Here is a 27,448-nt window from a genome sequence, read left to right as displayed (position 1 = left end):
AGATCGCTGGCCCTGCAGGACAAGTCGGCTTTTGTAGCAGGGGCAAAAGGCAGCAGACGGACTGGCAGGGCTGAAACCTGCGTCAGTCACTGGTCCTTCTTTCTTGCTGTTGTGGCTCTTTGGTGTCTGGGCTTCGTAGGCTGTAAGGAATCTTACTTCAAGACCTGGGTTCCCACCTAAATACTCGATTTAGGGACATTAACAGGGGAATGACAGATAGGGACCAATGGGTTCCTTACCTTGAGAGTCTACACCCTCTATTCTGCCACCCTCTTGTGGAAGAGGGGCATAGTCCTAGCCCTGATTGGATAAGTCTCACCGTATTCAAGGTGGTGGGCACTGAAAAATGTGCTTCACTTCGCCTCCAGCACCTGAGGGATGGAGTTGGCGAAGAAGGACACACCACCTATTCTTACTTAGTTTTCGTGCCGGTTCTCCCACCAAACGTTGGGGTTTGAATGGGGGCTGCCATCTGCTACTAGCAGCAGTGGCTGGGGTCGCATTACAAAGGCAGCAAAGCCTTTGAAGCGTCTCTCTCAAGCACCATGCTTTCCTGGGGGAGGAGATGTGACCCCTCCACCCAGGATGAGCTTTGTTTCTGCCTCAGAGGGCAAGGGCTCTTGACCGAGGGGTACAGAAACCTGTCTGGAGGTGGCAGGCTTTCTAAAGCCAGTCAGAGACCACATCAGGGTTGGTAGGTTTTCAGGGGGCACCTCTGCAGTGCTTTCAGAGTTTTTCAGGGTCGAAACGTCGACGCACATTTCACCTTGTGCCCGGACCACTCCTTGTATATACCATTTTCCAATTTTTGAATTAAGAATTTATTTCTGCTGTAAATCAATGATGTTGAATTGATATTACAAAGCTCTGTGGCCAGGTGCCCTTAGAACTGGGAGTGTATGACCAGTTTTTCAAAAATCAATTGTAAATATTTTTCTCTATGTCACCTTGATGCTTTCACGTCACCTCTTCTTATCACCTAAGCACCCCTTTTGCACATTCCTGGACACACTATGCTCTTTTTGTACCGATAACTGTTAAAAATTGAAAAGTACAAGCAACGCAATTGACGTAATTGATTCAATAAGATGGAGTGATTTAATAAACCCCATCTCTGAAAAACTGTCTTTGTTCAGGTCAGTTGTTGCATATACCTATAACTAAGTACATTGATTCATGCGATATGAACCTACTATTTAGAGGTTTTCAACGAAAATATGAATAATTGATGGCAAGCGTAGATTTGGTTCTTATATAATCGTTAGTCTTGGACCATTGTTTTTGATACCATATAGAACCCAGGTCCTTGACCAGATACTGGGACACCCCATTTTTAGGTCTCGACTGGCGTACACTGCGCAGCAGTGTCGCGCAGCTCGAGAAATTTTGTTTTACAGTTACTGGGGTTGAACCCGCCTCTCTCTACCATTGGCTAGCTCCATAAATGGAGGCTAGCCATTGGAAGATAATAATGTCAATCATTCTCGGAGCAGATTCATGGGCGTTGTTTTTTAAGCCCCGCCCCCTTTGTTTCATCATGCAGAGGTGGGCCATAGTGGGTGTTTCCTTTTTTTTTTTCCAGGATGTTTGGGGCCGCCATTTTTTATGTGAAAGCAGAGCGTTCGGGCCGTCAGAGCGGCTTGGGTGCACACACAACACGGTTTATTGCTTGTTTTCTGTTGCTGCGACTTTCTGGATCGGCGCTAGGTAAGGGGAATGGGATTTAGTTGATTGCACAGTAGCGCCGGAATTGAGCAGGACCCTACTATGGGAGGAGGCGCTGGTGTTTGAGGCCTTTGTTCGCCAGGATGTCGGACCTGATCCTCGTGATCTGTGGGTGAAACGTTCATGGATTGGGTCGGTGTCTGCAATAACCTGGAATGAGGCGACCACCCTGTTTTCAAAGGAGCACACGGAGAGGGGCTCTGACGTGTCCTGGGTCAGTCGTTCAAACTGAGGCCTTACCCAGGGGCTGCGCACGTCTCGGTGCAACTCTGGCCTCGGTGCGCTCCTCGCTGCAGCTTCGAACCGGTGATTAATGACTGGAGCGCGGTCATCCGAGCTTGGGAATTCACGGCTCCGCTGAGCGCGCTCTTCTGCCGGGCAGTGGAGCGGGGACCAGGGCAGTGGGAAGAAGCGACCCGGAACGGCGGAGGGTCCAAGAATAGATTCATCCCTGCTGCGGTTCACGGCGTGGCCAACTCAGCCATTCATTCTAGGATGAATGATCGAATGAGCATCATTTTGTTGGTCACAAACCTTGTGCAACAAATGCTAGAGTGTTTCAGTTTCCGTGACTCACTGTAAGCCGCCCTTTTTGTGCTATGAAATGGGTCTTGAGTGCACTTTTTTCCAGCGCCCCTCCCCCTCCCTTTATTACTGCTGCTATTTTGCTGTTTGTTTTTACGCTGCGGTTGTTGAGTGTTTGTGACAGAAGTGGAGGCCAAGTCAGAAGGCCTACCACTGGCAGTGCACTTTTAATACTACCCCTAAAGGTGGGAAAAGAAAATCCAGAGTGGTTCGAAACGGCCCTGCAAACCCCCGCCCCCCGCAGTTTAAATGGGTTTTGGCCTATTGTCCCGCTCCTTCTGAAGACCCTGTAAATGGGATACTATTGATGACTTAGTTACCTGAGAATAAACAGCTGTATAGGGAGTCCTGTTTGTGACGTGCCAAGATTAAAGGCCCACCCCTCCAAAGCCCACCGTTTGCTTAACGCTCTTAACGTGCAGCGCCTTGCTTGCCCCGTGACTTGCCCTGATGCGAAACCTTCAGCGGGGAAGGTGGGGGGGGGGGGTGATCTCTATCTAGGTTTGCTGTTCTCACCAGTTACCCCTCCTTCCGTCATGTCTCTCACCCTCTGGCTTGTTGGTAAACTTGTTAATAGTGTGAACTCTTTATATGCAAACATCACACATGGCTGCCCTGTCCCTTTAGAGACAGGCCTCCTGTGGTCCGGGCTTGACCCTCCCCGGATCTGGGGAAATCCTCCGAAGCAGGCTGGGATACTGATTACCTCTTCTGCTTGTTTACACGGCTGTGTTCCCCGCAGGTCTCCTCGGTACCTGTATCCATTTATCTGTTATTCGTTTTTGGGAAACGTGTCCTTGGCCAAGAAGACCGACCTTTTGACTTTGCCAATGCTTGTAGTATACGAACTACAAACCTGGTCGCTGTTGTACCATGGGAAATTGTGCATTCGAGGGGGTGATTTTCTTAGCAGAGTGTGTGTTGCTGGTGTTTGCGTTCACGGGGACAGCCGTTGCGAGGCAGTGCTGTGCCAATTCTAGGGCTCTGGGGCTGCCCTGGGCGCAGGCGAGATGGTGGGTTTTTGTCTAAAGTATAGTGTCTTGAGTAGGACTCCGTGATGATAGTGCAAGGATTCACGGTTTATAGCTTGTTTTCTGTTGCTGCGACTTTCTGGATCGGCGCTAGGTAAGGGGAATGGGATTTAGTTGATTGCACAGTAGCGCGAGAATTGTTTGTGACGGGTTTGGACTTTACCGTTGCGCCCTGCATACTTTGTCGGCGTAGTGACCGAAGCCGGGCAGTTAACTGGGTTGTCTTCTCAGGGCCGGGCTCTCTTGATCGCATCTCTCACCATTTTGTTGGGGTATCCCCTCTAAATACATTTCTCAGTTATAAAACAGCAGTGATCATTCCCAATGCAGTTCAAATGAGTGACCTGGTCTAGTGCCTTTAAGTGAATGATCGGCGCTGCTGCCCTTCGTTGGCACTGACACAATATCTCCTTGTTGGTTTGAACGTTGGCTGCTCTGCCATGACCTCCAACAGAGCTCCAGACTCGCGGGGGTGCCGGGGCGCGGGATGGCCCAGGGCGGTGGGCGGCCAGAGCCCAGGGCCTCGGCTGACCCCTGCAGGAGTCATGGCGGCGTGAGGTCCGGGGCTCCAGGGCAGCCGATCACGGGTGTGTTGGTTCCACATACCAGGACTTCGGTCATTAACAGCGGATTACAGTTCGGTCGCATTACATCTGTCACTGATTCTGATGGGACTACGTGTATCTGTGTGTGTAATGTGTACAGTGGTTTCAGGGTTAAGAGATTTCTTAAGTTTTAGGGATGAGTTAAAAATAGAAGTTTTTGTGGTGTATATTTGAATCGGGTAAAATATATTCTAGAAGGGTTTATAGGTGTGCTTAATACATATATGTTCGAGGCATGTGGGCTGCTAAATTCATATCTTAGCATTAGATCGCCGCCTAATGTTGGGTCCGGATGATCGCACATTGTTGTCCTGGAAGAGTCTTCGAAGTATCCTGAGATAGGTGGCTCCTCCCCTGGACTACAGTGCGCATGGGCATCGGCTCCATCCTCAGATTGTTTTTTTCCGCCATTGGGTTCGGATGCGGTCTCGACTTCTCTCTGTCGGAACCGAGTAAAACTTACTTTTTAAGACCAAAAGGTCTTATATTTTATAGCGTTGGTATTGTTTGCGCACGGTCTCGAGTTCTTCCAACTCTTGGAGTCTGATTCAGCTGAGTTTTTCACTCTTCGGACGTCGAGGCCTTCTCATCGCAACACGACCGCTACTTTCAAGCTTGGAGCGGAGTCCGTTTAAGTACTGTCCGCTCTGTGGGTCCAAGTACCCACATATAGACCTGCACCCGGTCTGTAACAAATGCCTTTCACCGGACCATGACGACGGCAAGTGCAAGGCTTGCGCTCAGTTCCGGTCAAAGAAAACTCTTAAGCTCCGGCGCGCGGTGCGCCTGGAGGCCAGACAAGCGGCCCCGGATCCAGAAAACATCTTCGGCGACCAAGAAGAAGATGAACAGGGTCATCATCTCCAGATATCCCCACCCGAAACGGAGGTCGAGGCGGATCCGGCGGACGACGACGGAGTCGCGGGTCAAGGCCTTGAATACGTCGACGAGGTAGGGGACGTCGAAGAAATTTATGGGGCCGCGGAAGATAGCTCAGGGGATGAGCTATGCCCCGAAGGTTTCGAAGATCACGATCGGGTCACGGGATCGCCAGTCGGCCTTACCCAAGACCCCGTGCCGCAAGCCACGGCCCCGCCATCAGGCCCGGCCACGGACATAATTGCTGAGCAGGCCACATCGAAACCGAAACCTACAGTGTCGACTACACCTAAAATGGCCGACCCGAAAACGAAACCGAAACTTATGGACTCGAGCGTCCCTAAAATGGCGGCCGGCACACAGAAAACTACTGCACCCGCCGCCGCATCGGCTCCGTCGACCTCCGGTCCGCAGAAGTCGAAGAAGCCGGTCGATTCCAAAGGGTCAAAATCGGCGCAAGAGGAGGGATCCTCTACAAAAGGTGGTCGGCACGGATCGACCGCGGCGACACCGTCTAAGCACGCCAAGGCCAGCGGCACGGCTCCGGTTACGCCTGGGACTCCGTTGGTCGGTCGCGTAGTGGACGCGGAACCGACGAAGGCGCACGGATCGCCAGCTGGCACATCTGCGCATCGATCCAAGGACTCTGGGTCGGCGACAACTGCATCGGCGTCCAAACCTAAGAAAGGCCACCATGACGTCGGATCCGAGGGGAAGGTCAAGACACCCTCGTCAGCGCCAAAAGACACTGTGAGTGAAGCGTCCCCCATCGCCGCTTCGCTACAGAGAATCAGGGACAAGGCCGCTGCTATGTCGGCTCCGTTGCCGTCGCCTCAAACGCCGACGGACGCTCCGGCAAAGCCTAAGAGTAAGCTTCTCTTCCTTCTGCCGCCGAAAGAGGCTCCGAAGGCTTTTTCCACGAAATCGACGCCAAAGAAGTCGGATTCTTCTACGGCAGGTGCACCTTCAGGTCGAGAACTCGAATCAGAGGACGATTCGGAGCACTTCATCGACGCCAACACAGGCAAATTAACCCTATACAAGAGGAGGATCACTTCGGAGCCTCTGGACTCCTATGTCATCCCACTAAAGAAGAAAAGGGTGCCTCTGGACACTTCTAACCTGATAGAGCCTATCCAGCCTCCTCCTAGAAGAAGCCCTACTCCCTCACCAGACCAATCTGAGGGTGAGGGATATGATGAACAGGACCAATACACCTTCCCCATCAATGAACCAGATGCACATCCAGATGCATATGATGACATTGGTGACCAAGGCACCCAGAGTGTGGGGCAAGATCCACAACCATTCAGTGCACGTGCATCCCCAACAGAGGATTCTGCAGGTTTTCATGCACTAATTGAGAGGGCAGCTGCTAATCATGATGTGGACATGCATGCTGACCCGGTTGAAGAAGACTTTCTCTTTGACACGTTTTCAGTCTCTGAGAGGACTGTAAAGACACTGCCTATGCTCAAGGGAGTCCTCAAACATGCTGCGGACATCTTTAAGGAACCCACTAGGGCGAGAGTGGTCAATCCACGTATTGAAAAAAAGTACAGACCAGCACCTGCAGACCCTGCATACATTCGGGGACAGTTGCCGCTAGACTCCCTGGTGGTCGCCAATGCCCGCAAACGGGCCAACTCCCAAACAACGGGTGAAGCTCCTCCCCCGGATAAGGAGTCCAAAGTGCTAGAGGCAGGGGGCAAAAGAGTAGCTGCACAGGCTGCCAACTTTTGGCGTATTTCTAATACACAAGCACTCTTAGCACGTTACGATAGGGCGCATTATGACACCCTAGAACAGATTGTACAACACCTGCCTCCAAAGTTTCAAGAGGGCACAAAACTGCTTATAGAGGAAGGAAAATTGATCTCCAACGCAGCCATCAAGTGTGCACTTGACGCCGCAGACACAGCAGCTAGGGCGATCAACACTAGCGTCATGCTAAGACGACAGGCTTGGCTCCGCATATCTGGGTTTAAACCTGATATTCAGACAACCATCCTTAATCAGCCAGTCAATCCTGATCGACTGTTTGGTCCAGATGTTGACACCACCCTCGAAAAGATAAAAAAGGACACAGAAACTGCTAAGTCCATGGGGGCCCTACAGTCACAACAGTTTCGTGGCAACAATTTTCGTCGCTCAGGTGCACGTGGAGTCACCAGAGGACAAATGGGTCAACAATCTCAAATCTCAAAAGGTGGAGCACAATCCTCGTTCACAAAACAGAACAAGGGAGGTTACAGAAATAACAGCAACAGAGGTCGCGGCAGAGGAAACAACAGCTCCCGCTCCTCTACCCCAAGCAAACAGTGACTCTCTGTCACTGCCCCCCGACCACTTAACACCTGTCGGGGGGAGACTGCAGCAGTTCCTGCCCGTCTGGAGAAACATCACCACAGACAGGTGGGTGCGTCAACTAGTCCAGTATGGTTATTGCCTAGAGTTGAAATCCACTCCACCCAACATCCCGCCAAGGCAAAGGCCTATGTCCGCAGAGCACTTGCACTTATTGCAGCAGGAGGTAGTGGTGATGCTGCAAAAAGGCGCAATCGAGCTCGTGCCAGTGGAGGAGGAAGGCACAGGGGTGTATTCCCTGTACTTCCTTATCCCAAAGAAGGACGGATCTCTCAGACCCATTCTGGATCTACGTCCCCTAAACCTGTATATACTGTCAGAAAATTTCCATATGCTCACACTGCAACAGATTCTTCCCTTATTAAACCAGGGGGACTTCTTAGCAACCTTAGACCTCAAGGATGCTTATTTCCACATACCACTACACCCGTCCCACAGAAAATACCTCAGGTTCACTATCCAAGGCAAACATTATCAGTTCAAAGTCCTACCCTTCGGAGTCACCACAGCCCCAAGGGTGTTTACAAAGTGTCTGGCGACAGTAGCGGCGCACCTCAGGAGGCAGGGCATCCATGTCTACCCCTACCTGGACGACTGGCTCGTTCAAGCCAAGTCAGAACAACAGTGTGCCGCGGACATGTCGACTACCATTCACCTCCTTCACGATCTAGGTTTCTCGTTGAACTACCCAAAGTCGCACCTTCAACCGGCGCATGTCCGGCAGTTTCTAGGCGCGACGATCAATACCCTGACAGCCGTGGCTCAACCAAACCAAGTCAGGATAGACAGCATGCAGTCTCTGATCCAGAAGTTCAGATCACAACACTCACTTCCAGCGAGAGTGTTCATGCAGTTGATAGGCATGATGGCCTCCTGCATCTTCATAGTCCCTCACGCACGGCTACATATGCGCCCGCTCCAGGAGTGCTTAGCAAATCAGTGGACACAGGCTCAGGGACAATTAACAGACCTAGTGTTGGTTACCAGTCGGGCATACGACTCTCTGCATTGGTGGACTCCACACAACCTTTGCAAGGGCCGACTGTTCCAGGAGCCAGTGCCACAGATTACCCTGACAACGGACGCATCTCTCCAGGGATGGGGAGCTCATCTGCTCAATTACACTGTGCAGGGACTATGGACGACGCAGCAACAGAAGATGCACATCAACTATCTGGAACTGATGGCAATCTTCATGGCACTCAAGTCCTTCATTGTACATCTGTGCAACAAGGTAGTGTTGGTCCGGACGGACAACATGACCGCGATGTACTACATTCAAAAGCAGGGGGGCACCCACTCGCCACAGCTGTCTCATCTGGCTCAGGGCATGTGGAAGTGGGCCATTCAGAGGAACATCTTCCTCATGGCAGAACACCTCCCGGGCAAGGACAATCTAATGGCGGATCTGCTCAGCAGACACAGCCATCAAATGCACGAGTGGGAGTTACGCCCATCTGTACTCCACCCGTACGTCCAGCAGTGGGGTCATCCGGAGATAGACCTGTTTGCAACAAAAGAAAACGCAAAATGCCAACACTTTGCCGCCAGGTTCCCTCACCCACAGTCGCAGGGGAATGCGATATGGATGAACTGGTCAGGCAAATTTGCGTACGCTTTTCCGCCAGCCCCTCTGATACCGCTGGTGGCAAGAAAGCTAAGGCAGCACGCGATGACTCTCATCCTAGTTGCTCCAACGTGGGCGCGCCAAGCATGGTACACCACGTTCCTCGAACTCTCAGTGGTGCCGCATCAAAGACTGCGCCTCACGCCCAGACTTTTGACGCAGAACCATGGAGAAATTCAGCATCCAGATCCGCAACAGCTCAACCTGGCGATCTGGCTCCTGAAGTCCTAGAGTTCGGATACCTTAACTTACCTCCAGAATGCATGAACATCATCAAGGAGGCAAGGAAGCCAACTACCAGAGCATGCTATGCTGCAAAATGGAAGCGTTTTGTCATTTACTGTACGGCTAATGACATCACCCCGCTAGATGCATCTATCCCTAACATCATTTGTTATCTGCTACATCTGTACAAGTGCAATCTAGCGTACACTTCCATTCGGATACATCTATCCGCCATCGCAGCATATCTTCAGAATAGGCAGCACCTCTCTGTCTTCAGAGTGCCGGCCATCAAAGCTTTCCTTGAAGGTCTGAAACGAGTCATTCCCCCAAGAACACCGCCAGCTCCGGTGTGGAACCTCAATGTGGTCCTCACCAGACTGATGGGACCACCATTTGAACCACTGCACTCGTGTGAACTCCAGTTCCTAACGTGGAAAGTGGCTTTCCTAATTGCTATTACGTCACTGAGGCGTGTTAGTGAGCTGCAAGCGCTCACAATCCAAGAGCCATTCATTCAGATTCATCCAAATAGGGTAGTACTACGTACTAACCCCAAATTCCTTCCGAAGGTGGTGTCACAGTTTCATCTCAACCAAACTATTGACTTACCAGCATTCTTCCAAAACCCACAAACGGTGGCGGAAAGAATGCTCCATACGTTAGACGTACGGAGGGCGTTGATGTACTACATTGACAGAACACAACACTTTAGGAAAACAAAACAACTTTTTGTTGCCTTCTCACCACAACACAAAGGCAACCCTATTTCCAAAGCAGGAATAGCCAGGTGGATTGTTAAGTGCATCCAAATATGTTATCAAAAGGCCAAGCGCACTTTAACGATACCCCCAAGGGCGCACTCCACACGCAAATTGGGGGCATCCATGGCTTTCCTAGGAAACATTCCTTTAGAGGATATTTGCAGAGCAGCCACGTGGATTACACCACATACCTTTACAAAACACTACTGTGTTGATGTACATTCCAAGCAGCAAGCTGCTGTAGGACAGGCTGTTCTCAAGACACTTTTTCAAGTTTCTGCAGCTGGCACGGGCAACCGCCGCTGATGGAGGGACTGCTATGTATTCTATGCTAAGATATGAATTTAGCAGCCCACATGCCTCAAACTGAATATGCTACTTACCAGTATGCATCTGTTCTTGGCATGTAGGGCTGCTAACATTCATATCGCCCACCCTCCTCCCCGGTGCCTGTCGCAGCTGCAGATATACTATTGTATTCAATCATTAGCATGGACATCCTTTACACTTTTCACTCCATCTTCTGTCACAATGGCGAAAAACAATCTGAGGATGAAGCCGATGCCCATGCGCACTGTAGTCCAGGGGAGGAGCCACCTATCTCAGGATACTTCGAAGACTCTTCCAGGACAACAATGTGCGATCATCCGGACCCAACACTAGGCGGCGATCTAATGCTAAGATATGAATGTTAGCAGCCCTACATGCCAAGAACAGATGCATACTGGTAAGTAGCATATTCAATTAATTAAAAAGCGAGATGTTGCTGTTTACCCCAGTAATGAACAGATCCAACCATCCGTAATTTTTGTGTTTGTCAACATTTAGAAACGTATACATTTAAAGATTTTAATAAAAAATATGGACTCAAAACGAGCTAAAGAAGTCCGAATTAATTGTAAATGCGTCTTTAGTTCAAACTAAAGGTAATCCAATGTGGTTGTGTGTGATTGTATCTATTTGTGTGGGATGTGGCGTACAGCACGGATCACCGGTTCTGCGGTCTCGCTTACCAGTTTTAGGCTCCACTTGAAGCCCCGTTTTCCTATTGGTTTGGGGCCACAAAGGGACCATGCTTCGATCTTGTATGTCGAATTACCCTTTGAACCGACCTCTTGAGACCCTGCACTCTTCCGGATCTGTATGTCCTGTGGTGTCCCGGGCCATCAACTGTTGTTTATTCCCAGGTTTTAATCCTTCGCCAGGGCAGCCTCTTGATGGGAGGATGTAGACATGAAGCCACCGGGAGTTCTCTTGTCATAGAGGTGGTGGGGGTGGGCGCTTTTAAATTTGTGGGATTGAGCCAGCATTTCGCTCCCTCTGTATCTGTGTTCATCGGTGCACTGAGGAGGTTAGAACTCTGCTTCCAGCAGCTTGTGTCCTATTCACTTTGAGGCTCCTCCATCTCCACAGCTGTCTCTTCGTGTGCACCGCTTCAGAGACCAGCCGTTGCTTTGTCTCATAAGCAGCATCGTTCTGCTGTGGGGGTCGAGGGCTGGTTCGCCTAAGTTATTTATGGCAGACAAAACCTCAAACCTGTGGTGTGTGCGTGTGTGTGCGTGTGTGTGTGTGCGTGTGTGGTTGTGTGTGTGTGTGGCTGTTTGTGTGTGTGTGTGGCTGTTTGTGTGTGTGTGTTGCTGTGTGTGTGTGTGTGTGTGGCTCTGTGTGTGGGTGCAAATGCAATAAGTCTCGCATTTGCGAGAGATTAAGCTATTGGCATTGTAAATGACATTATTTATCTGTTTTCAAAACCAACACATAAATAAAAAAAATTGTCAATTACAATACCAATAGCTCCAACTTTTGCAAAGGCGAGACCGTTGCATTGTAAATGCTTGTTATAATGGCATTTGTAAGGTAGGCATAAGAACAGAAGCATTGGTTTCTTTACATTCATTTTAAAATTGAAGTTATTTACACTAATTTTGTACAAATTCTCTGCAAAGTATTTAACTTACCAGGTGCGGTATTGCCTAAACTCCGCTGCCTCACCAAACACAGATGGCTAAGTCTCTTGTGGCCTAACTTTAAATTGTCATGGGAAAGGCACTATATATAGCTTTTTGATAAGAACAGTGCACTCCCTAGTAGCGGACTAAATTAAATTTCCATGACTGCCAGAAGATTATCGAGTATTGCTGCTGCCCGCAGCATCTTTCAGAGGCCAGGCTTGGGAGACTGATTGTTGTGGCACCACAAAGACACCTTGTGTCCACTCAACAGCAGATATTATCCACTGTAACTGAGTAGACCTGCCATCTGCCCTTAATTACACTGACTAATTTTGTCTGCCTCTGCTGTGAAACTCCAAGATATATCAGTGTAATTAATGCATTTGAAGAAAGATGCAAGATTGATCCAGTTTTAAATATTTTACATCTGAGAGGTGGATCTGTCCATTTTCAACTACCAGACGTGACAGCATGGCTGGGCGTAGCTTCATTACCTCTTGGGATGAATGGGACAGTTTTGTGTAGAGAAAAGCTCTCTTAAGAATTACATTGTCACGTAGGCAAAGACCACGAAATGACCAAAGCCGTGGTCATTAGGAAGTCTCTTAAAGGTACATGTGAGTTTATAATGCCTCTTAACTTTTGCAGACAATACTGACTCTGACAAATGTTTTTTCTCCCATCTCACTTCACCCTTGCAGGTAAAGGCAAAAGGAGAAGATCTGAGGAGGAGGATCCAAACGAGCCCAAGGCTAAGCAGCAGAAAATGAATACAGATACCCCTGAGGTTGGTAGTTTTGAACCCTCTCATATGTGTGTATTTCAGAGCTCTTTAAAGATTCCTACTTGCTCGTAGAGATGTTCTGAACATCTATTTCTAGGAATTATTCTTGTTTACTGTTACAGTTATGCCATTAACACCTTGGCTGCTTGGTTTGATCTTCTGCCGTGCTGAAGGTCAATAGAAACGGGTGTGGTCATGACGAGCTCAGCTCTTCATTAGCACACGAGCACTGTGCTGCATGACGAGCTGAGCTCGTCAAGAACATGGAAGGGGTTAAGGACCTAATATATGTAGAGATAATATGGGCTTTGTGTGAGGCCTAAAATCCAGAACATTCAGGATTCCAGTTTTCAAAATCGATTTTGTTAATCCTCATTCCTGCATGGCGGCATTTCTTTCCGTTTCTGCATCTTGTGTCCGTTCCTTTTGTATCAAAACACAATGATGACCTGGTCTAAATACTAGAACAGATGCAAATGGACGTAATGTCTGTCAATAGCTGCCACGACTTTGTGTGCTGCATGGGCAGTTAATCATGCACTGTCTATCTCTATTGGTCCTTGTTCTATCGGTAAAAATGTGTTTGAGGCATGTGGGCTGCTGAATTCATATCTTAGCATAGATCGCCGCCTAGTGTTGGGTCCAGATGTTTGCACCTTGTTCTCCTGGAAGATTCTTCGAAGTACCACGAGATAGGTGACTCCTCCCCTGGACTACAGTGCGCATGGGCATTCTCTCCATCATCAGATTGTTTTTTTCCGCCATTGGGTTCGGATGCTATTCCTCTACTCCAACTTCGGAACTGAAACTTTGCAACTTTTCAAGGCCAAAAGGTCTTCTACCTCGACGGTATTGTTCTCGTTCGGTACCCCCGACTCGATCAAACTTTCCATCTCGATCCAGTCGTCGACACGGGCCGTTGGGCCTTTTCGACGCCACATGGGCCTGCTGTCGATGGAAAGGAGCCCGTTTAAAAGGTGCCCACAATGTCACTCCAAATTCCCACATACTGACAAACGCACAGTATGCAACAAGTGCTTATCTCCCGAGCACAACGAAGATAATTGTCCACCGTGTGCTCAGTTCCGATCGAAGAAAACTATCCGGAACCGACGGGCCGCTCGGCAAGAGATGCAGCGGCAGGCACCAGAACCGGAGAACACGAACACGACCTCCCAGAAGCAGCGGACTCCGACCTCGAAATCATCACCGTAGAGGACCAGTCGGACTCAGATGACCTGATCACACTGGGGCAAAAAGTGAGTACCGAGCCCCCAACCCCGCTTATACCCAAACACAAGGCTCCGGTTGAAGCATCGCCTAAAGGCCTTAGCCCAGATCGACAAACTCCTTCAGAGACCCCGCCTTCCGGCTCGGCTCCGAAGCCCAAACCCAAGCCTTCTGATACCCCGGGAGCGAGCAACACTCTTCCCAAAAAGGTCATTGAACCGAAAAGGGTTGTTGAGCCGAAAGCCATCGAGCCAAAAAAGGGCCTCGAACCAAAGAGGGTCGTCCATCCGAAAAGAACAGTCGACCCGAAAAGGCCGTCGAGCCCAAAAAGAGTGTCTATCCACAAAAACAGGAGCACACTAAAAAGCCTGTCGACCCGAAGAAAGCCGTCGACTCGACAAAGAACATCGAGCCGAAAAAGGTCGGCGAGCACAAAAAACACGCTCAACCATCAAAAGTTATCGAACTGAAGAATCCGGTCGATCCGAAAAATGACGTCGAACAAAAGAAGGTCGCCGAAACAAAAAAGGTCATCGAACCAAAGAAGGTCGCTGAACCAAAAAAGGCAATACAACCGGCTAAACACGACGAAGAAACAAGAGTCGTCGAACCAAAAAAGGTTGCCGACCCGAAAACAGCAGTCGAGCTGAAAAAAGCTCCACAGCCAAAAGCCCTCGAGCCAAAGACTCACCACAAACAAGTGACTAAGCCAAAACCATCGGCTCCAAAACCACGGACAGTTGAGGAAGAACTTTTCCATCCTGATCCAGTGAGCGAGGAACAACCTAAACTGTATATAGACCCTGAAACAGGACACGTTACAGTTTACCACAGGAAAAAGAGACCATTGGACACTGGTTGATACTCCTTCCCCTGTTCCTCCAAAGAAAAAAAACTTTGGAACATCTCCTTCAAGGCCTTTTACTCCTCCTCCTTTCTTCCCTAACATGCCTTTTGTGCCTTACTCTCCTACACATTCAAACTATGAGGAGGCAGACCACATGGGAGAAGATCCTCAGGATAATTTTGGAGAACCTGAGGATCACGATGTACAGGATGACACATGGGATGACTAGAATGATCCTTATGATACATATGAACCACAACCCATCCCTGACACTTCCCCATAACCTATAAAGCCGTCACCTACTGACGACACCATTGTTTTTAACCAATTACTAGATAGGGCAGCGAAATACCATGGTGTAGACATGCACACTGACCCAATAGTGGAAGACTTTCTATTTGACACTTTTCCTACTTCTGAAAAAAGTGTACGGACACTTCCTATGTTAAAAGGGGTACTAAAACACGCGCCAGACATATTCAAAGACCCAGCCAGAGCACGTGTACTTAATCCCAGAATTGAGAAAAAGTATAAATCAGCCCCTACAGACCCTTCTTATATTAAGTCACAGTTGCCATTAGACTCACTAGTTGTGGCAAACGCTCGAAAGAGAGCTAATTCAAAAACAACAGGAGATGCCCCCCCGCCTGACAAAGAGTCAAAGATATTAGAAGCCTCAGGCAAAAGAGTAGCTTCACAGGCAGCAAATTCCTGGAGGATTGCAAACACACAAGCTCTATTAGCACGCTATGATAGAGCACATTATGACCAACTTGAAGGTTTACTACAACACCTTCCAGAACCTTTTAAAGCTAAAGCTAGCGACCTATTACAGGAAGGCATATTTATATGTGCACTTGACGCAGCTGAGACAGCAGCCAGGTCCATTAATACTAGCGTATTACTACGCCGGCACGCGTGGCTACGCATCTCTGGCTTTAAAAACGAAGTGCAATCCACCATCTTCAACCAACCAGTTAACCAAGATTTCCTGTTTGGCTCTGCAGTAGATACCATCTTGGAAAAAATGAAAAAAGATACTGAAACGGCTAAGTCTATGGGCGCACTTCAGTTTCAACAACCCAGAAGTTCCTTTCGTCGCTCCTCCTTCAGAGGCTCAGGCAGAGGCAACACATCACATACTTCTTCAACATTCAAAAGTAACACCCAGAGTACCTTTAATAAAGGCTCAAACAGAGGGGGTTATAGAGACAATAATAACAAGGCCAGAGGACGTGGCGGCAACAACACCAGAGCCTCCACCGCCACCAAACAGTGACTTGCTCACACTCCCTCCAGACAACTCAACACCGGTCGGAGGCAGACTAAAACAATTCCTACCAGCCTGGAACAACATTACCACAGACAGGTGGGTGAGACAAATTATCCAGTATGGTTATTGCCTGGAACTCACTTCTACTCCACCCAACATACCACCCAAACACCGACCTATGTCCAAAGAACACATCACACTGTTACAACAAGAGGTCACATCCATGCTACAAAAAGGGGCCATAGAGCCAGTCCCCATTCACCACCAAGGAACAGGAGTATATCTCTATACTTCCTAATTCCCAAAAAAGATGGATCCCTCAGACCCATACTAGACCTCAGACCTCTGAACCAATACATACTCTCAGAGCATTTCCATATGATTACTCTACAACAAGTCCTCCTGTTACTACAGCAAGGCGACTTCCTTGCTACATTAGGCCTCAAAGATGCATATTTTCACATACCTATACATCCAGCTCACAGGAAATATCTCAGGTTCACAATAGAAGGTCAACATTACCAATTCAAAGTGCTCCCCTTCGGGGTAACTACAGCACCAAGAGTGTTCACGAAATGCCTAGCAGTAGTAGCAGCACACCTCAGAAGTCAACACATCCACGTGTTTCCATACCTAGACGATTGGCTCATAAAAGCCAGATCCTGCACACAGTGTGCAAGCCATACGTCTCAGACAATCCAGCTGCTGCACAGTCTGGGTTTTTCCATAAATTACCTAAAGTCACATCTACAGCCCTCCCACATACAGCAATATCTGGGAGCTACAATACATACCTCAGTAGCAAAGGCAAATCCAAATCCAACCATGATAGCCAGCATACAAAGTCTCATTCAAAAGTTTCAGCCACAACACTCTCTGCCAGCACGAGTGTTCATGCAGCTCATAGGCATGATGGCCTCCTGTATATTCATTGTCCCTCATACCCAACTTCAAATGCGTCCATTGCAAGAATGCCTAGCACGACAGTGGAACCAAGCTCAAGGACAACTAAAAGACCTAGTGTTGGTAGACAGTCGCATTTACAACTCTCTGCAGTGGTGGAACCCACAAAACCTTTCCAAGGGGGCGACTGTTCCAAGAGCCAGTTCCACAAGTAGTATTGACAGCGGACGCATCACTGACAGGTTGGGGAGCCCATCTACTGCAATACACAGTCCAAGTCTCTGGACAATCAAACAGAAGACACTGCATATCAACCATTTAGAGTTTCTAGCAGTATTTCTAGCACTGAAAGCATTCCAGAAATACTTGTACAACAAGGCTGTGTTAATCCGGACGGACAACATGACAGCCATGTACTACATCCAGAAACAAGGAGGGACACACTCTCCACAGCTGTCTCACCTCGCACAGAGCATATGGAGGTGGGCAATTCCCAAAAACATTTTTCTCCTCGCAGAACACCTACCAGGGAAAGACAATCAAATAGCATATCTGCTAAGCAGATGCAGCCAACGGCTACACGAATGGGAGATTCACCCTCAAGTTCTCCAACCATTCTTCCAAGAATGTGGGCATCCAGAGATAGATCTGTTTGCCACAAAAGAAAACTCAAAATGCCAGTACTTTGCCGCCAGGTTCCCACATCCGTTGTCACAAGGCAATGCGATATGGATGAACTGGTCAGGCAGATTTGCGTATGCTTTTCCGTCAGCCCCACTGATTCCGCTAGTGGCACGCAAACTACGCCAACAGTCACTCACAATGATCCTGGTTGCTCCCACATGGGCAAGACAGCCATGGTACACAACGCTCCTAGAACTTTCAGTAGTTCCCCATCAAAGACTGCTTCTCTCGCCACATCTTTTAACTTAGAACCATGGAGAAATCAGGCACCCAGATCCCAATCAGATGAACCTAGCGATCTGGCTCCTGAAGTCTTAGAGTTCGGATACCTTAACTTGCCTCCAGATTGCATGAACATTATCAAGGAGGCAAGGCGCCCAACTACTAGAGCATGCTATGCCGCTAAATGGAAAAGATTTGTCATTTATTGTTATAATAACCAAATCGATCCATTAGATGCTTCCATCCAAAACATTATCTGTTACCTGTTACATCTTCAAAGATGCAATCTAGCATACTCTTCCATAAGGCTACATCTTGCTGCTATAGCAGCATATCTCCAAAACAGACAACACATGTCCCTGTTCAGAGTACCACAAATCAAAGCTTTTATGGAAGGACTTAAAAGAATAATCCCTCCAAAGCATCCACCTTCACCAGTCTGGAACTTAAACATAGTACTTACCAGACTTATGGGACCTCCCTTCGAACCACTCCATTCATGTGAATTACAATTCTTAACATGAAAGGTGGCATTCTTGATCGCCATTACCTCCCTCAGGCGAGTGAGTGAGCTACAGGCACTAACCATTCAAGAACCTTTCATGCAAATACATAGCAATAAGGTAGTGCTTCGTACTAACCCTAAATTCATGCCAAAGGTTATATATACTTTCCATATCAATCAGTCAATAGAATTGCCAGTTTTCTTCCAAAACCCACAGTCGGTGGCTGAAAGAGCCCTACACACACTAGATGTAAGAAGAGCTCTGCTATATTATGTTGACAGGACTAAATCATTCAGGAAAACAAAGCAACTATTTGTTGCTTTTTCTCCACAACATGAAGGTAATCCGATTTCAAAATCAGGAATAGCCAGATGGATAGTTAAATGCATTCAAATATGCTATCAAAAAGCTAAGCGCACTCTAACAGATCCCCCAAAAGCCCACTCTACGCGTAAAATGGGGGCATCCATGGCTTTCCTAGGAAATATTCCCCTAGAAGACATATGTAGGGCAGCTACATGGTCTACCATACACACTTTCACTAAACACTACTGTGTCGATGTGCAAACAAAGCAGCAAGCTGCTGTAGGCCAGGCTGTCCTTAAAACTCTTTTTCAAACTGCTGCAGCTGGTGCAGGTGACCACCGCTAGAGGAGATACTGCTATACAGTCTATGCTAAGATATGAATTCAGCAGCCCACATGCCTCGAACGGAAAATGCTACTTACCAGTATGCATCTGTTCTTGGCATGTAGGGCTGCTGACATTCTTATCGCCCACCCTCCTCCCCGGTGCCTGTCACAGCTACAGTAATCTTTCTACATACACTTACATGGTCATTTCTTACTTTTCTATACTCCATCTTTGCCACAATGGCGAAGAACAATCTGATGATGGAGAGAATGCCCATGCACACTGTAGTACAGGGGAGGAGTCACCTACCTCGTGATACTTCGAAGACTCTTCCAGGACAACAAGGTGCAAACATCGGGACCCAACACTAGGCGGCGATCTATGCTAAGATATGAATGTCAGCAGCCATACATGCCAAGAACAGATGCATACTGGTAAGTAGCATTTTCCTCCCTATTGGTGCAGCCCAGTGCTAAGTGTAATAAATGAAATCCAGATTACATAAGTGAGTGCCAATAAAGTGCCAAAAATACAAAAAAGGTGTGCAATGGTACGGGGTGCCTCACTGAAGTAACACCATGGGAGTCCACTGGTTGGTTCTCACCAGTGGACTCAGGTTCTCATCATCAGCACACCCGTACCTTAAAGAAAACAAAAAAGTAAATAAATGATAATGATGGTAAAGTGCATGTGTGGTTAATGTGCAGTGAAAGCAGTCGTGAATTTACTGGTTATAAGCACTAAAGTGTTATTCTCAGTGATAAAAAACTGACCTCATAAAATGGATCCCAACAATTAAGGACCACTTTATTGTTATTAAAAACTAGCTATAACCAACACTAGCTTTTCACCTTTATTCTATGCTGTGGGTTTGCTTACATTAAAAAAACACTCTGTCTCCTCTTTTCATCATAGAGGCCAACATGTTTCATTGCCTGTTGGTTTTGAGGCAACTTCTTCAGGGCACGGGCCGGTACCACAACTCTGCTTTCCTTTCACAAATAAATGTTTTCCGCTTAGGTGCTCTTTCTGAGCATACCGGTGACCTCCTTTTTTTAGGTCTCGTGACCTGTCAATGCGCATGCGCATTGAGCGGAGCGAGACTATAGGGGCTTAAACAGACTTTAACTGGCGATTTGATGCTGTGCCCGTGCGCTTTTAGGTCAATGCGCAAGCGCATTGACCTAAAATGCGCGTGCACAGCATCAAATCGCCAGCCATCTGTTCCCCAGCAGCTCTTCCCGCTCCGCCCCACAAGCTTCCCCCACCGTGCGCTCTGCCTGAGCCGCACTCCTCCCACACCTTTGAAGTGAAGCTCACTTCAAAGGCCCCTGCTGCTTCACACTATTCACTCTCCCTCATCGCCGCTCTCCCCGCTCCGCCCCCTGCTGCGGCCGTGTCGCATTTCTCCTCCCCCCAGCAATGCCCTCCGTCTTGTTTTTCACTGTCTCCCTCGCTTTTCTCGCTCTCTGCCTCCTATTTCTCTTCTTTTCTGTCATCGTCATCTTTCTTTCTATCTCCATTTCCTCCTTTCTATCATTGTTTTCTTTGTAGTTTCCAGCGTCTCCTTTTGGTCTCATTGTCCTCTCCCTCCCTTCTCTGACTCCCTTCTCAACCTCTTTCCTCTCCCCCTTCATTTCTTTCAATCTCCATATCTCTCTCCTCCTCACCTCCATCTCCTCTCTGTTTTAGTCATCCTCCCTCTCTTACACATACAAGCTTGCGCGCATAAGTCCTACTCTGTTTTATTTTACACTTCTGCCAATTTCAAAGAAGGACTTTCAATCCGTGATATACCTTTAACGCACTCTTTCAACCACAAGGCGGGCCGACCTGCTCGAGGGCTGCGATCACGTGACAACCCGTACCTCAGCCAATCATGCGGCTGCCTAGACAGCCTTGCAAGGGGATTTGTGAGCTGGAGGACGGCGCGTGGGGCACCTACGCAAATGGTTTGCGCTCGAGATGAAATTTGAGAAGGAACAATGTTTCTGCAGGAGCGTTTGTGCAGCATTGTAACGAATATTCGCCGCTCATGCCTAACTTTTCACATCTCCTGTGGTGTGCTTGTCTGCGATACTCTTTAGCAAAGCAGAAAGTGAAAACATTGTGGTCAGTTATTTCATGTTGTAACTACCTTTCAAGACTTCGCACGCACAGCCTTGTCATCTATGCACCAGACGCCACTAAGTTCTGTGATTTAGCATCATTGCAACCGAAAGATTATTTTATTAAGTGATAAGCCACCACAGTCACCTTTCACATGTTGGAGTCTGTCTAAACCATGTGTTAGCATTTGGGAACCGAAAATGGTGAGATTTAAACAACAAGCATTAAAAATGCAATAGGTCTCGCCTTTCATTAAGTTAAAGCCATTTGCTTTGCTATACAATACCATTAGCAAAGCAAATGGCTTTAACCTAATCAAAGGCGAGACCTATTGCATTTTCAATGCTTGTTCTTTTTTGTCACTGTAGTGATTGTAACCCCTGCTACTGTTGTTAGCCCGGGATATACTGGTGCCGGTTTGTTACTCGTCCACCACAGCATAGCCGTGAGGGTTTTCCTTTCCTTAGTAAACAAATGTTAACACAATTTCTAAAAATCGATTTATTGAGACAGTGGTGTTCACTTCAGGGGGCACAGTCGTCGGGTATTAAGAAATCAGTAATGACAGCCACAAATTGGGCTGATGTTTGGTTTCAGGCTGTGTATGAGGTGACATCCAAAGCTGTAAAGTTACAGAAGTAGGCTGGAGATAAAGAAGAAACTTTCTTCAGTATCCACTGACTGGAAGATTACACTGTGAAAAGTTGTGTTTTGAAGTACAATAAGTAAAAAACGAATCTATAAGCAAAGCGGGGATAGGCTGGTGGATTTCACATATGATTGAATTCCCCATCCTCAAAGTGTTGCAGGAGAAATTTGGCATCTGTTTGTGCCTGACCACCCCCATGAGCAAAGGCAGAGAGGTGTGCAGGCAATGCTAGGGGAAGTATGAGTGCCCCCGGGGGAAGGCTGTGACACCAGTCGGCCGCCTGGCAGCCGCGTAGAGGTGCAACATATCTATATCTGCGTCCAGGCACCCAGCCTGACACAGGTAGGTCCGCAGACTGTTTGTAGCTGTTGATAGGTAGGTCACCTCACCTCAGCGCAGTGGAGAAGGTGGCCCCAGAGCTTGCGTCCGCATAAGGTCCCAAAATGGCCGCACCTGGCCGCACTTCACGTCAGCAGGCCTTGTTTCTGCTACTGGGTCGGCCAAGGCAGGAAGGAGGAGCACAACCCCGGGGAACCCCTGACATGCGAGTTTGCCTCTTCGCTCCGCACGTCCGCTCACGTGGCAGCAACCGGGGCCAACACCATCTCGCTCGTGCCAGGTCCCCAGGTCGGCGGCTCACTCCGCATGTCTCTCCCCAACAGGGGCCTCGAGGATCAAACAATCCGAGTTGGAGCCCAGCAGCTCCTCCACAGCCGTCCTGACTCCCCACGGCCCTCCAAGCCACCAGGTATGTGCTGTTTTCCTACAGGTGCCCTTGCCAAATGAACTTTGCTGGTACACTCTCCGTGGGTTCTCTTGGAGGGTAAGTCGTTTCACACTCCTGGCCGAGTTTCAGCTCGCGATCCAGGCCCAGACGTCATGGCCTGCCACTGGGCATTCATACCAGTCGCCAGTTTCAGCACTTGTGGATGGTCGCGGTGAGACCAGTGCAGCTCTTTCTGATCTCAGGGCTCTCCGGTGTTGTTGCCGGTTTAATATTGAGCAATTAGTCTGCATATATGTCGGATAAGTGAAGGATAGCTAGATGGCACGGCCAAGCTCTCAATTTATGTGGCCATCTTGGTCTCAGGCAAGCTCCACCCCTTCCTGTGCCATTGGTTGCTTGGACTTGGGTTGGGACTACTGGTAGGGTAGGGCCTCTATTGGACGTAGAGATCAGGGTTTTTAAAACTGATTGGTTGCTTGGACTAGGGTTAAGATTGGCTGTAAGGTCCTGGTCTCCTATTGGTGCCAGATTTTAGGGGTAGTGTTGTGATTGCATAGTGTTAGGCCTAGTGTTGGCTGGAGGGGTCACCTGATTACTAGGGCTATAAAAGGCCAGGGTTAGGGCGTCTCAACCCGGGCATCGAGGCTAAGGACGGAGAGGACAAGGGCTGTTGTCTGTTTGAGCCTGTTATGGGCGTAGAGGACAAGAGCAGTTGCCAGTTTGAGCCTGTTATGGGCAGAGAGGACAAGGGCAGTTGCCTGTTAGAGCCTGTTATGGGCGGAGAGGACAAGGGCAGTTGCCTGTTTGAGCCTGTTGAAGACTGATCGGGACCAGGGCCAGAAATGCTGACCATTATTTTCATTATAGATATGTACATATCTTTTGTATATTGCTTTGTATAAACTTGTAGACTAATTATGTTGTAAAAAAAAAAATCATCTTTGGTCTACATGTACTTGCTTCCATTGTGCATCTATGTACCTTCCATGTACTTGGATATGTGTGTCTGTTACTTTTGTCCTGAAAAAGCATATCCAATGCACTACCCTATTTCTCATCCTGTACCTCTATCAATATCTTTAATGTACATATACTTACCTCCTTTATGCTTCTATATACTTTCAATGTACTTATGGATCTATATATTTCTCACTTTCTTCTAATTTAGCATTTCCAATGCACTACCCTATTTCTCAGCCTATACTTCTCTCAGTATATCTGCTAGCCCAACTTTCTGACTCATCTCAAACTTCTTTCTACTACTCTTTCCAATGTACTACTCTATCTCTCACCCTATACATCTATCAATATATCCTCTAAATCCACTCTCTCATTTATCCCAAACCCCATACCACTGCTGTGATCCCCAAAATAACCCTTTCTAGACTCTCTCCTACTCTACCCCTCATTGCATCATCTGTCACCTATTTTACTATACTGATCCCCCAAAACAAACCTTTCTAAACTCTTCCCTCTGACTCTTCCCCTCCAAAAACCCATTTTACTCATCCAAAAGCCTCCTCCTACTGCTATGACCTAAAAAAAAGTCCTTCACTCTTCTAACCCTCCACTATCATTTTCAATCAAAATAACAGACTAACATGTTCACTTCTCAAATTCCATATTCCACTATACTAATTCACCACTAATCCTTTATGGGTTCTAGAGTAGCGTGGTACTCGCCAATAAAGCGTTTCAACACCCCATCAGGGTTACAAGCGCTATATAAATGCAAACCTTTTTCCCTTTTCTACCCCTTCCCAATCCAAATAACTGACTAATATATCCACCACTCAAATTAATTTCATGTTTCACCATACTAATTCAACACTAATCCATATGGGTTCCAGAGTAGCGTGCTACTCGACAAAAAAGCGCTTCAAAACCAGATCAGGGGTAGCAAGCGCTATATAAATACAAACCGCTTTCCCTATTCTATCCCGCCACCTACCCTTCTCTATCCAAATAACTGAATAACATCGCCACCACTCAAATTACTTCATATTTCACTATACTAATTTTCAACACTAATCCTTTATGGGTTCCGGAGTAGTGTGCTACTCGCCGTAAAAGCGCTTCAACACCCATCAGGGGTAACAGGTGCTATATCAATGCAAACCTTTCTTCTCCCTCTATCCCTCCGCTATCCTTCTCACTCCAAATAACTGACTAATATCCACCACTCATATTACTTTCATGTTTCACCATACTAATTCACCACAAATCCTTTATGGGTTTCCGGAGTAGTGTGCTGCAACACCCCATCAGGGTTAACAAGCGCTATATAAATAGCAACCTTTTTTCCTCTTCTATCCTTCTGCTATCCTTCCGAATCCAAATAACTGACTAACCTATCCACCACTTAAAATGTAATTGCATGTTTCACTATACTAATTCAGCACTAATCCTCTATGGGTACCGGAGTAGTGTACTACTTGCCGAAAAAAGCGCTTCGACGCTTCGTCAGGGGTAGTAAGCGCTAAACAAATGCAATTACAATAGAATACAACCAACCCTTTGCACCAAGTCAGTCAGGCTCCTCTGTTCTCTGTTCAGCTAACTTCTCAGTCCACTTATTTTGGTCCATCCAATCTGAAGTCCTGGCATCAGGGGTGCCACCTAAATGATGTGTTATGGGGTGTTACAGGGAGTGTCAGGTAATAGCCAATGGGCTACCTATCTTTAGGGTGACTGCACTCTCTATATGACCACTTCCTCTGGGAAGTGGGCATAACCCTGACCTAGAGGATCCAATTCCACCAAAAACCAAAGTGGTGGAAGTTTCCTACTTGTGTTCACTTCAGGTAGCCCACCTTGGGGTAGTACTAGCCTGAGGGTGAACACACCTCCTGACTAGCTAATTTTTCCACCTGTCCTGGTGCCAAATGGCCCTGGGTAGGCGGTGGCATTTCCCCTGTCTGGATGAAGCCACAGTTGCATATCATAGGCGGTGGAGGACTTTGAAGCCTCCCGCCTTAATATGCAGATTACTAGTCACCCAGCTTGAAGGCGGTGACAACACCAACTGCCAGAGCAGGCTTCAGACCTCCGAAAGCATGGGCTCTCACCTCCAGTGAGTCAGAAACATGCCTGTGATGGCAGGCTGGACAGGATCAGTCATCCAACAGACTAGAGGCTGGTAGGATTTCAGGCAGTACCTCTAAGGTACCCTCTGAGTGCATGTATTAGTAAATCCATCACTGGAATCATCTTGGGCTTATAATATGAGGTGTTTGATACCAAACACCATTGGTTTCATACCCCGCGACACGCTAGGGACACCATACATACTGAGAGTGGGACACAATATTGTAAAAATACGCTGGATGACGTGCGACCGCACGCACTGAACACCAGCACTGCTTTGGCACCTATTTGAAATAGCGCCGGTCTGTACCCAGCTTGATGCAACCTCCCTCCCCACTGATATCTTTGGAGTGAGGCCTCCCAGCGCCTGCCAGATGGACTGAGTTCCTGAGGTGCAAACCATCACCCGTGCATTGAGTACCCGCGGGGAAGTGGGGTGTGGACTACGCTTGACCGGAAGTGACTACTGAGGGGGAGGCCACACATGATTTTCTGAGCTGGGGAACCGCACAGACAACAGACAGTGCACTACACTGGACCATCAGGTGACACCAGCTCCATGCAGCATAATGGGGAAACAAAGGTTCTCACAGAACGCAACGGGACCAGAAACCACACCGGAAAACCTACCAAATACCCGCGCCTCCTCAAGACTCCAGCGATCCCCTCGGACCCATAGTGGTCCTCTACCACGTTAAGCTACTACTATTGGTCATCGACCAGTCCTCAAGCATATCCCCTATCCAGCTCACCCATCAAGACATTGAATCTGCGAACTTGCCGCCAACCACTGAGACCTAGCAGTTTGGCCGATGCCCGGTGGAGCTACCTTGATAGCTATAGAGGAGATGGGCTGTGGACTTCCCCCTCGGCCGTCACCTACCCAGCCGGACTTTGGACAGACTTTCCTTCCTCTCTCCGCTGTATCTCCCTCCTCCCCGCTCTACTCCTCTCTACTTTCCTGCTTTCCCTCTTCTGTCCTGGCCCTTAGTCCCCACCCTGCTTATCTGTGAATTTTCCCTCGTCATTTGAGACCTAGCTATTTTGTCTGATGCCCGATGGAGCTACCTGGTTTAGCTATAGGGGAGACAGGTCGGGGATTCCCTCCTTGGACGTCACCTACCCAGTCGGTCTTTAGCCAGCCTTCCTTTCGTCTCTCCTGTCGTCTCTTCCTGCATCCTCCCTCTATTATGTCTCTCCTTCTCCACCCTCTCTCAATGTATTGAGACTGAACTATTTTGTCTGGTGCCGATGGAGCTACCTGGTTTAGCTATAGGGGAGATGGGCCGTGGACTCCCTCCCTTGGTCGTCACCTACCCAGTCGGCCTTTAGACAGACTTCATTTCGTCTCTCATTGTTGGCTCTTCCCCTATCCTCCCTTTTCACCTTCCCTGCCCCCTCCCCTCTACGCTCCATTTATTTTGCCCTCCATGTTCTTTAAATGTTTTCCCATTGAGACCTAGCTATTTGGCCAGTGCCCAGTGGAGCTACCTGATAGCTATAGAGGAGATGGGTTTTGGGACTTCCCCCTCGACCGTCACCTACCCAGCCGGACTGTGGGCAGACTTTCCTCCGTCTTTCTGCCATATCTCCCTCCCACCCCCTTCCCCTCTACACTTCACTTATCTTGTCTTCTATGCTCTTGTAATTGTTTGTCTAGCAACTTTTGTAAATTGGAACTGATGTAATCTTGTAATTTTGTGGAACCTCATGTAAAGCGCTTTGATACTTCCGGGTCTAGCCAGCGCTATATAAAACTCTTAAAATAAATAAATAAAATAAATACATTTGTACGGTCAGTAGTTGAACTGGCCAGCACAGGGGGATATCAGCTCAGGCAGATATGCCCTCACAAGTAATGTAATGCACCCTGCCTTAGGGCTGTAAGGCCTGCTGTAGGGGTGAGTTACAAATATTACATGCAGTGTTAGGAGACATGGCACACAGGGTATGCCCCATGTTGTGTTTGAACTTTTTAGAGTACCTTGTCATGCAGCCTGCAGTAGCAGTCTGCTTGGGTTTGGTGCTGGGTCCCTT

The 27,448-nt window shown here is 48.1% G+C and overlaps 1 protein-coding gene across 3 annotated transcripts in view; it reads left to right on the top strand.

Moving 5' to 3' along the window:
• The window catches only part of POLR3C (RNA polymerase III subunit C), a 191,249-nt gene that overhangs the window by 67,213 nt on the left and 96,588 nt on the right, over nt 1-27,448 (top strand). For all 3 annotated transcript variants that reach the window (XM_078671274.1, XM_078671273.1, XM_078671275.1), the window contains exon 5: nt 12,459-12,544. In XM_078671274.1, the coding sequence (XP_078527400.1) occupies nt 12,459-12,544 (86 nt within the window). The remainder of the gene's footprint in view (nt 1-12,458; nt 12,545-27,448) is intronic.

The sequence above is a fragment of the Lissotriton helveticus genome, chromosome 12 (genome assembly GCF_964261635.1).
Source record: "Lissotriton helveticus chromosome 12, aLisHel1.1, whole genome shotgun sequence".
Classification (NCBI taxonomy): domain Eukaryota; kingdom Metazoa; phylum Chordata; class Amphibia; order Caudata; family Salamandridae; genus Lissotriton; species Lissotriton helveticus.
Note: the sequence above shows the minus strand (reverse complement) of the source record. Positions and strands in the feature narration are given on the sequence as shown.